This window comes from Podarcis melisellensis (assembly GCF_964234715.1).
Source record: "Podarcis melisellensis genome assembly, chromosome: 6".
In the NCBI taxonomy this organism is placed as follows: domain Eukaryota; kingdom Metazoa; phylum Chordata; class Lepidosauria; order Squamata; family Lacertidae; genus Podarcis; species Podarcis melisellensis.
The window spans coordinates 2934704-2949314 of record NC_138538.1 but is presented as its reverse complement, the minus strand read 5'-3'; the positions used below and the strand labels follow the sequence as shown (position 1 = coordinate 2949314).

General features: G+C 48.6%; 1 protein-coding gene across 3 annotated transcripts in view; it reads left to right on the top strand.

Annotated features, from left to right (window-relative positions):
* HCK (HCK proto-oncogene, Src family tyrosine kinase) overlaps positions 1-14611 on the top strand; it is a 34094-nt gene that overhangs the window by 7719 nt on the left and 11764 nt on the right. For all 3 annotated transcript variants that reach the window (XM_081917000.1, XM_081916999.1, XM_081916998.1), the window contains exons 2-9: positions 2838-2943; positions 4576-4618; positions 5901-6000; positions 8227-8325; positions 9426-9529; positions 12107-12259; positions 12584-12736; positions 13782-13964. In XM_081917000.1, the coding sequence (XP_081773126.1) occupies positions 2839-2943; positions 4576-4618; positions 5901-6000; positions 8227-8325; positions 9426-9529; positions 12107-12259; positions 12584-12736; positions 13782-13964 (940 nt within the window). In that variant the 5' untranslated portion in view covers position 2838. The remainder of the gene's footprint in view (positions 1-2837; positions 2944-4575; positions 4619-5900; positions 6001-8226; positions 8326-9425; positions 9530-12106; positions 12260-12583; positions 12737-13781; positions 13965-14611) is intronic.

The following is a 14611-nucleotide window of genomic DNA, read 5'->3' as shown; positions in this document are numbered from 1 at the left end:
ACACACAGTTCCACCCCAGCAGTGCCTTGGTCTATTGCTGCAAATACCGTATTTTTTGCTCTATAAGACTCACTTTTCCCCTCCTAAAAAGTAAGGGGAAATGTGTGTGCATCTTATGGAGCAAATGCAGGCTGCGCAGCTATCCCAGAAGCCAGAACAGCAAGAGGGCTTGCTGCTTTCACTGCGCAGCGATCCCTCTTGTTGTTCTGGCTTCTGAGATTCAGAATATTTTTTTTCTTGTTTTCCTCCTCCAAAAACTAGATGCGTCTTATGGTCTGGTGCATCTTATAGAGTGAAAAATACGGTATGTTCAGAGGCACTTTGGGCCTGTTGTTGCATGTCACCCTTCCCTGGCTTCTGACCAGCGTTCGAAATTAGCCAGGCGCCTGGCGCATTTTGCGACTGGGAGTTATCTGATTGCAAGCAGTTTGAGAAGTCTTGGCGACTGAGACTCAAGATTTAAAATTGCTGCCACTGGCACCGAGGGCACAAGAGGAGAAATGCCTCCCCAATGTTTTGGGAGCAAATCGCACCCGTGATGGCCGGAGCTGGCGCAAGTTGCCATGCAAACATCTGGAGGCCGCCATTGCAACGAATGCAATATGTAAAGATCGAAACCCAAAATGCTGGCAGGCGGAGGCCAATTGAAACCAGTAGCTTGTGTGTGTGCTTCTTCCTGTCCCCGGAGAGAGAGAATAAACTTTCTCTTCCTCCTAACCAACTTCCGCTGTGCTGAGGAAAGCTTATCTCATACCCTTGTGGCTCCGCTTTGGGCCGGTAGCCCAAATTCTGTTCCCTGTGTGCAATGCCTCTGGATCCACTGAGCTGAGAGCGCCTTCTGCTTTTCAGAGGCTGAGAGGGGATGTTAAAAGTCTACAGGGGATCATGTCAGTGGCGAAGGAAATGGCCTTTTCCCACTTGCCTCCTATCACAGCTCTGTGGTTATTGTGGTGGCCATGGTTCGTAGGGAGATAATGCTCTAGGGTGAGTGTTTTTCCTGAGAGCGTAAGGTATTAAGAATAGTCTGCTATTCATGATATGTGGTGGGAATGTAGAGAAATAAAAAAAAATTGGGAAATGATATATAATGAGTTGAAGAAAATGTTTAAATTAACATTTGTAAAAAAAAAAACAGAAGCATTTTTAAAACAAAAAAATTCCTTCCAGTAGCACCTTAAAGACCAACTAAATTAGTTCTTGGTATGAGCTTTCGTGTGCATGCACATTTCTTCAGATACACTGAAACAGAAGTCACCAGACCCTTCTATATAGTGAGAAGGTGGGGAGGGGTATTACTCAGAAGGGTGGTGGGAATGGGTGATTGGCAGATAGCTGTGATGAGCCTGTTGATGACTCTTAACGACTGCAATAGGTCTTACAGGAAAAAGCAAGGGGTGAGAAGGTGAAAAATGGCTTTGTCATGTATAATGAGATAAGAATCCAATGTCTTTATTCAGACCAGGTCTCTCCATGGTTTTAAGTTTGGTAATAAGTTGCAATTCAGCAGCTTCTCTTTCCAGTCTATTTCTGAAATTCCTTTGTAGTAAAACAGCTACTTTGAGATTTTGTATAGAATGTCCTGGGAGATTGAAGTGTTCTCCTACTGGTTTCTCTGTCTTGTGATTTCTCACCCCTTGCTTTTTCCTGTTAGACCTATTCCTGAAGGGCTTGCTTTCTGTGTGCAGGGAATTCGGTTTCCACTCTCGAATTTTTCACCTGCTGCGCAGCCTCACAACTCTGTGAGGAAAATTCCTGTCCCTGATAGCAGCAGGAGCACCGCCACTGGGTTAGTCTTTTAAATATTGCTTTGCCTATTTCAGTAATGATGGACGGGCCACGGGATTAGCTTGATGCTTCCAGAATTATGTTGGCTTGAGTTACAAGGACAGAAGAAGAAAGGGTCTGTTTGGGATGCAAATTGGATGCAGCTCAACTCGGGCGCTGAGGGTGTTGCGCTTGTGGATGCAAACTCTGAAGCTTATGGTTGCCCACAAAAGCTCACAGTGTTACTATTGGTTTGTAAAGCCCTTAACGGCTTAGGACCAGTTTACTTGTGGGATATGCCCTCTTGACTGCACAACATCATACTTGTTCTGCACTTGCAAGAAACCAATCTGTTAGTGTGGCAGCACCTGCACTTTGGAACTCCCTGCCACTTGACACCTTGGCTGTACTTTTTGACAGTTGCCTTAAAACATTGTTATTTAGGCAAGCCTACAGACATGTAGGGACACGGGTGGCGCTGTGGGTTAAACCACTGAGCCTAGGACTTGCCGATCGGAAGGTCGGTGGTTCAAATCCCCGCGACGGGGTGAGCTCCCGTTGTTCGGTCCCTGCTCCTGCCAACCTAGCAGTTCGAAAGCACATCAAAGTGCAAGTAGATAAATAGGTACCACTCCGGCGGGAAGGTAAACAGCGTTTCCATGCGCTGCTCTGGCTCGCCGGAAGCGGCTTAGTCATGCTGGCCACATGACCCAGAAGTTGTATGCTGGCTCCCTCGGCCAATAAAGCGAGATGAGCGCCGCAACCCCAGAGTCAGCCACAACGGGACCTAACGGTCAGGGGTCCCTGTACCTTTACAGACGTGTAGAAGTTACACATGTTTTATTTCTTTTTAGCTGCTGTTGATTTTAACAATCTTCTGAATATTTTAAACCACCTGCTTTTACTTGTTTTAATCAGCAATGTTAATGTTTTGTTTTATATCTCTGTAAACCGCTTGGAGATTTCCTTACCATCAAGCGGTACATAAATTTTGTTAGATAAATAAAGAAAAACACGTATATATATATAGCCTGGGCTTAGAATCTCTTCTCTCTCTCCCTCCCTTCTCCCAGAATGGGCTGCATGAAATCCAAAGAAATCAACCTCAATAAAAAAGACTCAGGACCTCGTCAGAGCTTGGGTGATCCGAATAATTACATACCAGACCCCACTGACATTGTAAGTCTAAATTACTTGCCAGTCTCAAAGAAAAAGTCAGGAGAGATACCGTATTTTTTGCTCTATGAGACTCACTTTTTCCCTCCTAAAAAGTAAGGGGAAATGTGTGTGCGTCTTATGGAGCGAATGCAGGCTGCGCAGCTATCCCAGAAGCCAGAACAGCAAGAGGGATTGCTTGCTTTCACTGTGCAGCGATACCTCTTGATGTTCTGGCTTCTGAGATTAGGAATTTTTTTTTTTTCTTGTTTTCCTCCTCCAAAAACTAGGTGCGTCTTGTGGTCTGGTGCGTCTTATAGAGCGAAAAATACAGTATTTTACGAAGTGTTCAGGGTATTTAACGGAGTGTTAAGAACTTTCTGATGGTAAGAGCTGTTTGACAGCAGAACAGATTCCCTCAAAAGTGGTGGACTTTTCCTTCCTTGGAGGTTTTTAAGCAGAGGGCTGGATGGCCATCTGCCATGGATTGGTTAGCTGTGATTCCTGCATTTCAGGGGGCTGGAACAGATGGCCTTTGGGGGTCCCTTCAAACTCTTGAAGCATTAGCTTTAAAGGCTGGTATATTTGTGATGGGATAAGCTTTTTTGGGGTTAGAGATCACCATTAGAGGAAGCAATCTCTAACCCGTAAGAGCTGATGCCATCTTCCGTAAGGCCAAAAGAAAAGAGCACACCAAGAACTCAGGCCAATATAAGTTTCAATAGTGGGAGGGGTCCCTACTCGCAAATCAATAGTCAATTGTAACAAGAACTAATTCATTCAAAAGTATGTATTCTGACAAGAATTACAAACTCAAATAGAGTTATGACTGTTTTACTATTTATGTTAATTTAGAATTTAAATGTACTTTCATGTAATATTAGATACTTCCAGCTGATTGAAACAGGGCCCTGTCCTGGTTTCTGATCCATAACTGACTTCTGACTTCTGCTCAATGATTGAAACTAAGACCTTGACGTTGAATCTGACTTTGGGCTAACATGAACTTACTGGTTTCTGATCCATAATTGGATATACGTATCCTTATGAGTTTGAGTTGGTAATCTCTGTTTGAGTTTGTAATTCTTGTCAGAATACATACTTTTGAATGGATTCGTTCTTGTTTCAATTGACTACTGATTTGTGAGTAGGGACCACTCACACTATTGAAACTTATGCAGTCAGGGATAAATATGCTTCAGGTTGAGCACTTTCGGTTTGCGCTCCGCAGCGACCCAGAAGTAACGGAGTGCGTTACTTCAGGGTTTCGCCGCTTGTGCATGCGCAGACAGTCAAAATGACATCACGAGCATTTGCGGAAGCGGCAAAACGCACATGCCACACATGCGCAGACACGCTGTCGCGTCTTATGTTCTGTTTGGGATGTGAACGGGGCTCTGGAACGGATCCCGTTCGCATCCCGAGGTACCACTGTATTGGCCTGAGTTCTTGGTGTGCTCTTGGTATATTTAACAACAAGAATTCCATCTTCCGTAAGGCTGGCAACGATGTGACTTGTCTCCTGAAACAGCTGGAGGGCACCAGTTTGGCAAAGCGTGCTGCAGAGACTGTGGAGCAGACTGAGGGTTAGAAATGCTGTATTGTGGAGATTCTGTTTTCCTCTTCATAAATTATTTCTGTTCTCTTGCATCCCAGCCTGGCCCAGCACCCAGCAAACCGAAGCCTTCCGCAACCGATGGTATGTATGCCTGCCTCTATGGTCTGTCTTGGCGGGAGAGAGACCCATAGATCTATGGCCCCGGCCTACATCAGAGAGCTGTGTGCTGCAAAGACATCCGTCCCCTTGTCAGCCATGGGCTCAGCTTTCCACATCCATAAAAAGGAAAACGGTAGAGGGACCCCTGACCATTAGGTCTAGTCGTGACCAACTCTGGGGTTGCGGCGCTCATCTCGCTTTACTGGCCGAGGGAGCCGGCCTACAGCTTCCGGGTCATGTGGCCAGCTTGACTAAGCCGCTTCTGGTGAACCAGAGCAGTGCACAGAAATGCCGTTTACCTTGCCACTGGAGCGGTACCTATTTATCTACTTGCACTTTGACGTGCTTTTGAACTGCTAGGTGGGCAGGAGCAGTGACCGAGCAACGGGAGCTCACCCCGTCACGGGGATTCGAACCGCCGACCTTCTGATCGTCAAGTCCTAGGTTCTGTGGTTTAACCCACAGCGCCACCCGCGTCCCTTGCTCCACATCCATACCTGCCTGTCAACCAGCAGGTTTTATTTGTTTTATTTCATAACGTTTATATACCGATTGCAAAAACAACAACAACAATTTATTTACACCCCGCCCATCTGGCTGAGTTTCCCCGGCCACTCCGGGCGGCTCCCAAACGAGTGTTAAAAACAATACAGCATTAAATATTAAAAACTTCCCTAAACAGGGCTGCCTTTAGATGTCTTTTAAAGATAAGATAGCTGCTTATTTCCTTCACATCTGGTGGGAGGGCGTTCCACAGGGCGGGCGCCACTACTGAGAAGGCCCTCTGCCTTGGCTTCTCCCAGTGAGGGAACTGTCAGAAGGCCCCCAGAGATGGACCCTGGTGTCCGGGCTGAATGATGGGGGTGGAGACGCTCCTTCAGATATACTGGACCGAGGCCGTTTGGGGCTTTAAAGGTCCATGCCAACACTTTGAATTGTGCTCGGAAACGTACTGGGAGCCAACGCAGATCTCTCAGGACCAGTGTTATGTGGTCCCGGTGGCCGCTCCCAGTCACCAGTCTAGCTGCCGCATTCTGGATTAATTGCAGTTTCCGGGTCACCTGCAAAGGTATCCCCACGTAGAGCGCATTGGTTTACAAAAAACAAACAAACCAATAAACAAATATAGAACAATAAAATTATCAATGCGGAAATTCAGCAACAATAACTTGGCAATAATTTAGCTGCCGGCGAAGTGAGGATTGTCCCTGCGTCCAGAGTAAACACAGTGTTTGTGTGAATACAACCCTTGCTCTTCTCGCAGGAACAGAGGAGTTTATCGTTCTGGCTCTTTACGACTATGAAGCCATCCACAAGGAAGATCTGAACTTCCAGAAGGGTGACCGTCTCAAAGTCCTAGAAAAGTAAGTACAAGACCCCCTCTAGTGCAGCTGTTTATTGAGCGAAGGTGGGGGGGTCTAATCTGGGAGTAAGTGGTGGGGGGCCCTGATCTGCTTTCTTTGGGAATCTGGTTGACCCAATTTGTTATATCCTGTCTACACTGGATCCTCATAAGTGTTAGGGCTGCTCTGCAGGGGTGGTTTTTTTGCCCGCTTTCAGTTTGGTGGGGCAAATCCACAGCCCCTCGCACAGTAAGTGGTAAGTGTTATCTATTGGCTCGTTTACGTTCTTGCTAAAAAGCATAAAAATAGGTTTCATATATAATACAGTATACTTCCTGTTGGCTATTTGCAGATTAGTTGCGCCGCAGAAGGCGTGCTGGGGAGACCACACATTCAAGAAACGCAAAATAACTTTTGCTAGCTTTTAGCAACAAAAACGAAAACTCCTTTTACACTAAATTACAATATATCAATAAGCACGACCCATCCACCAGGGTACTGAGAGAGCTACATGCTGCTCTTTATATACCATACCCAACAGCTTAATTACTACAACTTAACAGCACCTGCTATACTGCTTCACGGCTGTAAAACTAGGTCACGTTATTTGCTCTGGCCTTTAAAGAAATACACATCTTGTGGAACCATAATGAACCTTCAAATTTAAACAGACCATTCATCACTTCCATGCTACAAGTCTAAGACACAGAAAGCCATAGCTGTCAACGTTTTCCTTTTTTTAAGGGAAATTCCCTTATTCCAAAAAGGATTCCTCGCAAGAAAAGGGGAAAGGAAGCGGGTGGCGCTGTGGGTTAAACCACAGAGCCTAGGGCTTGCCAATCAGAAGATCGGCGGTTCAAATCCCTGCGACGGGGTGAGCTCCCGTTGCTCAGTCCCTGCTCCTGCCCACCTAGCAGTTCAAAAGCACAAAGTGCAAGTAGATAAATAGGTACCGCTCCAGCGGGAAGGTAAACGGCGTTTCCGTGCGCTGCTCTGGTTCACCAGAAGCGGCTTAGTCCTGCTGGCCACATGACCCGGAAGCTGTACGCCGGCTCCCTCGACCAGTAAAGCGAGATGAGCGCCGCAACCCCAGAATCGGCCACGACTGGACCTAATGGTCAGGGGCCCCTTTACCTTTATGCAGAAAGCATGTAGAGGCATTCATATCTCTACACTATGAAGCAACTTCGGTTGTATAGCTCTTTACTTGCTGATGCTTCCTTCCAGGGTATTGTAGTTTGTTTATGGTACTGAGATGTCTGTTTCCAGCTCCCATCTGACAGATCCTAAGCTTACGTAGCAGAGGTATTTCCCCTGGGGACAAGGAAGGATTATAAAACGTGTTTAAATCCATAGCATAGGTAGTCTTGCCCCCAGAGAATCCTGGAATTCCCAGCACCCTTAACAAACTGCAGTTCTCAGGTTTTGTTGGGGGGAGCCATGTGCTTTAAATAATAATAATAATAATAATAATAATAATAATAATAATAATAATAATAATTTATTATTATTATTTATACCCCGCCCATCAGGCTGGGCTTCTCCAGCCACTCTGGGCGGCTTCCAACAAAATATTAAAATACAGTAATGCATCTAACATTAAAAGCTTCCCTAAACAGGGCTGCCTTCAGATGTCTTCTAAAAGTCTGGTAGTTGTTGTTCTCTTTGACATCAGGTGGGAGGGCGTTCCACAGGGCAGGTGCCACCACCGAGAAGGCCCTCTGCCTGGTTCCCTGTAACCTGCCTTCTCGCAGTGAGGGAACTGCCAGAAGGCCCTCAGAGCTGGACCTCAGTGTCCGGGTAGAACGATGGGGGTGGAGACGCTCCTTCGGGTATACTGGGCTGAGGCCGTTTAGGGCTTTAAAGGTCAGCACCAACACTTTGAATTGAATGCAGCCATAGACCTTTGAGGCCCATTCAGACAACTACATAGACACATGTTAGTGGACCCTGGGAAAGTCTGTGGCTCATAGCCCTTGAACCCTTGCCACACACCCTTTAAGATGCATTTTAGCATCTACCCAAGCACAGCATCTTATATCATGCCTTGAATACGTTTTGGCCTTTGGCAAACCTCAGCAGCAAGTGGCCTGCATTGCAGGGGTGTCGCTGCTGGGAATGCATTTCTGGGCACCTGTTTTTGAACTTGCCATTTGGAGCGTGTGCTTGCTACTCCTCAGTGACAGAAGACTGATATTCTCAACCTCTTTCCCCTCTTTCTCTCTCTCTCTTTCTTTCTCTCTGCAGCTCGGGCGAGTGGTGGAGAGCCAAAGCCATCTCGACAGGCCAAGAGGGTTATATCCCCAGCAACTATGTCGCCAGAGTCAACTCCCTGGAGACGGAGGAGTGAGTCTGCTCTGTGGCTGGGGGGTGGCGAAGGGGGTCTTCTCTGCACGGCGCTTATCTAGGACTGCAATTAAAGTGCCGTTTGTGCTGGGGAGTTGGGATAGTGAACAGGGGCAAATGACCCTCTCCACCTAGCCCTGCCAGCTTCCACTAGAGTAGAATCCCCTAGTATCAACCCCAGCGTTGATGGATTTTCACAAGGACTTTAAAAAATAAATAAGAAATTAAGAAAGCGGACTAAAGTCTCTTTATGTACGCCACAGCAGCGGCAAGAAACATGCTTGCCCAGAACTGGAAACTGCAAGAAATTCCTACTATTGCAGAGTGGCAGACAAAATTGATGAGTTATGCGGAGCTAGCCAAACTGACGGGAAGAATTCGGGATCAGGACGATCAGAGGTTTCAAGAAAGTTGGAGTAAATTTATGGTGTATATAATTGTAAAACTTTAAAAAGACTGGCAGGACTGAAATAGCTCTTACAATGTATGACAGATATAAGGTTAAAAAGTAGAATACAGTGGTACCTCGGGATGCGAACGGGATCCGTTCTGGAGCCCCGTTTACATCCCAAATGGAATGCAAGACGCGACGGTGCGTCTGCGTGTGCACGGGTAGCGTTTCGCCGCTACCGCACATGCGCGTGACGTCATTTTGAGCGTCTGCACGTACATGGGCTGTGAAACCCGGAAGTAATGCACTCCGTTACTTCCGGGTTACCGCGGAGCGCAACTCAAACGCGCTCAACCCGAAACGCATTCAACTCGAGGTATGACTGTACGCGATATAAGAAAATAAGGGATTCCTGCTGAGGAGAGGGAGGGTTGCAAGCTCGGCAGAGCTAGAGGTATTTATGTGATTTAATGTATTGTATTGCAAGGGTATGTATAAGGAAAATAATTAAAAATTATTTAAATAATAATAATAATAATAATAATACAGAATTTCAAACTGATGTGGAAATGTGGAGAAGCGAACTAAAGTTTGGGAAAATGAGAAACTGAAATGGACCGATATGCCTGCTTGGGAAGGTGCACAGCGCATGCAAAGCCAGATCTGGCTTGCTCACCCTCCTGTTTTGTGACTTTTGCCCCCCCCCCAGGTGGTTTTTCAGAGGCGTCAGCAGGAAGGACGCTGAGCGGCAGCTGCTGAGCCCTGGGAACGTGATAGGCTCCTTCATGATCCGAGACAGCGAGACAACCAAGGGTAAGTTGTGCTGGTTCCTGTGTGCATGGGCCAGATCAGCTCTTCCCCACAAACAGCTGGACTTGCTGGAGAACAGATGCCCTGTTGTTCAGAGAGGAGCTGCTCGCGCATAGAAGGAGCCTGCTGGATGCCTCTGGGAAACCCATAAGTGGGGCAGAGCAAATGTTGCCCTTGCTCAGTTTGCTTTCCTCTTCCACCGTCCAGTGGCGTAGCAAGGTCAGGTGGTACCCAGGGCAGAAAATTTCCCCACCCCCACATTGAAATTTATTTATTTTTGCCTGCAAAAATGGTTTGACTTTACAGTCATACCACATGTTACGTTGGCTTCAGGTCGAGCATTTTCAGGTTGCGTCCCCCGGCGACCCGTAAGTACCATAACGGGTTACTTCCGGGTTTCATTGCTCGCGCATGTGCAGATGCGCAAAATGATATCACGCGCATGCACAGAAGCAACGAATCGTGACCCGCGCATGCCCAGATGCGCAGACACAGGTTGCGTTCTTTTCAGATTGCAAATGGGCCTCTGGAATGGATCCCATTCACAACCAGAGGTACCACTGTATTTCATTTTCTTTGGGGCAAGCCAAAGTTGTGGAGCTTTTTTGGGGGGGAGATCGCACACCTTGCAGCAAGGAGTCTGCCGTCTGCCCTACAGCCTGCGTGCCAAAACCAAAGCGTCTCTCACAGACGTTGAGTGCCACACAGCATTTTGTCACCCCCCCTCCAGAGGTGGCACTCAGGCCGGACCACAACCTACCGTATTTTTCACTCTATAGGACACACTTTTTCCCCTCCAAAAATGAAGGGGAAATGTGTGTGTGCATCGTATGGAGCAAATGCAGGCTCCTTGGCTTCAGCGATAGCAACACGAAGCCTCCGAAGCACAGAAGCCTCTGAAGCACAAAATAATTAAAAATTATTTAAAAATAATAAAGCCTCCGTGCTCCGGAGACTTCGTGTTGCTTTCGCTGAAGCCGCCTGAAGCCCCCGGAGCGCAGGGAACTCCCACTGAGCTCCAAAGGCTTGCGGATAGCTGCCTGAAGCCTAGAGAGCGAGAGGGGTTGGTGCACACCGATCCCTCTCGCTCTCCAGGCTTCGCTGGAGAGGTGCTGCACAGTTTTCCCTCTCTGCGCAGCGCCCCTTCAGCGAAGCGGGAGGAGAAATGGAAGGGGCTCCGTCTCTCCTGCCGCTTCGCTGAGCAGAGAAGGGGAGAATTCCCCCCCCCCCGTTCTACCCCTCCTATGGTCCGGTGAATCCTATAGAGCGAAAAATACAGTACCTTGCAACGCCTCTGCCACCATCCTGATATACCATCTTCCTTTCCTCTCTCTTCCTGTGGGGCAGTCCCAGAGTGGAGGGCTTGGGCAGGCCCCACTTGTTGTGTGAGCCTCTCCAGTGCAGGGGGCTGAGATTGGATTGGGGACAGTGGCGTAGCGTGGGGGGTGCAGGGGGCGCCGGCCGCACTGGGCGCAACATCTGGGGGGGGCGTGCTCGCCGCCTCCGGAGTCTCTGAAGAGCCTCGGGCGCAGGCTGTAGCAGAGCCCCCTGGCAGCAGCCCAGGCAGCAGCAAGCTGGCAGCAGCGGCAGGTTAGGGGTTAGGGGCGCAAATTACTTGCCTTGCCCCGGGTGCTGACAACCCACGCTACGCCGCTGATTGGGGAGGAAGTGCTGGCGATCCAGTGGCACTTTCCAGTTCTTCCTCCTGCTGCTGCTACAGGACAGGTTGACCCACCTCTGCTTTCTGCAAGCTTTTCCCTGTGTGTGATTTGCAGGAGGAGGAGGAGGTGCTGAAAGCGGCAGGGAAGTTAGATGGCCAGGTTGCTGCCTGGCGCCTGTGGAGGACAGGTCCTGCCCTGCCACCTGTATCTCTTGCTTGAGCAGGGTCTTCTTCCGCAAGGACCACAGGAGAACCCAAACGGCCACTTGCAATCTTCCCCGACCCCTGGGTGAGTCAAGGCAATCATAGGGCAGGGGTCAGTTCCGCGAGTCTCTTTGTCTTGCGGTTTCTTCGTCTTGCGAAGCACGGCTATTAGCGGCTTAGCGGCTATTAACGGCTTAGCGGCTTAGTGGCTATTAACGGCTTAGCGGCTTAGGGGCTTAGCAGCTATTAACGGCTTAGCGGCTTTAAGAAAAAAGAAACATACTCGCAAGAACTCGCAAGACATTTCGTCTTGCGAAGCAAGCCCATAGGGAAATTCGTCTTGCAGAACGACTCTAAAAACGGAAAACTCTTTCGTCTTGCGCGTTTTTCGTCTTGCGAGGCATTTGTCTTGCGAGGTACCACTGTAGTCCAAAACTTCAAGAAGGCATACCAGGTTGAGGAAGGCTGCCTTACACAAACCATGGTGTAGTGTTACATGCAAACCAGGTCATTGCGCCCAGCCTGAGGCAATGTCCATATGGCAGATACCATCAGTAGTTTTATTTGTTTCTTGTTGAAGCTGGCTCCTTAGAAACACTCCCTTCCTCCCGTTTATAAGGGACAAGATCCAAAACCCAAAGAGCAGGTATGGGAGAACTGGTGAAATGGTCGCGTGAACCTCCTTTCTCAGTTTGCATTCCTCCCTCTTGGCCCAGGTTCTTACTCCTTGTCTGTGCGAGATTTCGACAACCAGAAGAAAATGGAGACAGTGAAGCATTACAAGATTCGGACACTGGACAGCGGTGGCTTCTACATTTCTGCTCGGAACACCTTCAGCAGCCTGCAGGAGCTGGTCAGCCATTATAAGGGTGAGCCTGTACTGGGTGGTCCCTGGAACACCTCAATGTCATTGTGACTGGCTCACGGTCACCCAGTGCGTTTTACAGCCAAGGGGGGATTTGAACCCTGGTTGTCTCCAAGGTCTCTAGTCCAGAACTCTAACCACTACTCCACGCCACTCTCTCACGTATCTGCGGTGGGTTCATACAAAGGCTTCTCCATGGTGGCACAAGTGCAGCTCTTCTCAGCGTAACAAAATTTGTGGTCCGTTCGGGGCCTTGTTTCCAAAAGCGCCAGCCTGAAGCCTTGCCTTGGAATCCTGCAGGGTAGAATAACCTGGTGTTCTTTTCCAGGGCAAGCTGATGGTCTGTGCCAAAAGCTAACTTACCCTTGTATCGCTCCGAAACCTCAGCAGCCCTGGGAGAAAGATGCCTGGGAAATCCCCCGCAGCTCTCTGAAGCTGGAGAAGAAACTGGGAGCTGGGCAATTCGGAGAAGTCTGGATGGGTAAGAATATCGGAAGTGGACTGTCAGATGATGAGGCTGAGGGTGCCCCTAGTCCTCTGTGTTAGTTCCCTGTGATGGCCAGCCAGATGGGCTTCTGGGATGCAGAGTTATACTGCCTCTGAACCTGGAGGGTCCATGCTGGTTTCCCCAGCCCCTCTGGGCGGCTTCCAACAAAACACTAAAATACAATAACCTATTAAACATTAAAAGCTTCCCTAAACAGGGCTGCCTTCAGATATCTTCTAAAAGTTTGGTAGTTGTTTTTCTCTTTGACATCTGGTGGGAGGGCGTTCCACAGGGAGGGTGCCACCACCGAGAAGGCCCTCTGCCTGCTTCCCTGTAGCTTTGCTTCTCACAGGGAGGGAACCGCCAGAAGGCCCTCGGCGCTGGACCTCAGTGTCCAGGCAGAACGATGGGGGTGGAGACGCTCCTTCAAGTATACTGGACCGAGGCCATTTAGGGCTTTAAAGGTCATCACCAACACTTTGAATTGTGCTCGGGTTATATGGCCTCGGCGGCCGCTCCCAATCACCAGTCTAGCTGCCACATTCTGGATTAATTGTAGTTTCTTCACATGTTCATGAAGAAACCCCAGGAGTCTGGAACCGTGCTGCCTGATGTGCTAGCTTTCTAGATGCAGGGTGCTTCTGACATTGGGTCTTGCCAAATAACGCCCGTAGGCTTTGGGGGCCTGTTGTTTTAGTCTAGAAACTGTTCTTAGCTAACGCTGAAGAATTCCGTAGCCCATTCCACACTCTGCTTTTACACTGCACCCCATGCTTGCCTGGAAATCAAAGACTGCACAACATCCCTGGGCATGAGTTAGCATAGTGTTTTGGGTCTCATATGGTCTCCCTGGGTATGATGATGGAAAGCTCCGTTTCCCATGCTGGATAGCTCACTTGGTAAAGCATTGGACCCTTGACCTCAGGCTCATGAGTTTGAGACCCATGTTGGGCAAAAGGATTTCTGCATTTCAGGGAGTAGGAATGGGCGATGCTCTGTGATTCTGCCACTCTGAAACAGCCCCTTCTCTCCTCTCCAGCCACCTACAACATGCACACAAAAGTGGCCGTCAAAACCATGAAGCCAGGGAGCATGTCTGTGGAAGCCTTCCTGGAAGAGGCCAACATCATGAAGACCCTGCAGCACGACAAGCTGGTCAAGCTGCATGCCGTCGTGACCAAGGAGGAGCCCATTTACATCATCACGGAATACATGGAGAAAGGTGAGACGCAGAAATTATTATTATTATTATTATTATTATTATTATTATTATTATTTATACCCTGCCCATCTGGCTGGGCCTCCCCAGCCACCCTGGGAGGCTTCCAACAAAGTATTAAAATACAGTGGTCTGTTAAACATTAAAAGCTTCCCTAAACAGGGCTGCCTTCAGATGTCTTCTAAAAGTCTGGTAGTTGTTGTTCTCTTTGACATCTGATTGAAGAGTGTTCCACAAGGTGGGTGCCACTCCCGAGAAGGCCCTCTGCCTGGTTCCCTTTAACTTCGATTTTTGCATTGAGGGAACCACCAGAAGGCCCTCAGCACCCCAGTGTCTGGGCTGAACGATGGGGGTGGAGATGCTCCTTCAGGTCTACTGGGTCGAGGCCGTTTGGGGCTTTAAAGGTCAGCACCAACACTTTGAATTGTGCTTAGAAATGTACTGGGAGCCAGTGTAGATCTTTCAAGACCAGTGTTATGTGGTCTCGGCGGCCACTCCCAGTCACCAGTCTGGCTGCCGCATTCTTAGTTGTAGTTTCCGGGTCACCTTCAAAGGTAGCATTGCAGTAGTCCAACCTGGAGATACCCAGAGCATGCACCACTCTGGTGAGACAGTCTGCGGGCAGTTAGGGTCTCAGCCTGCGTACCAGA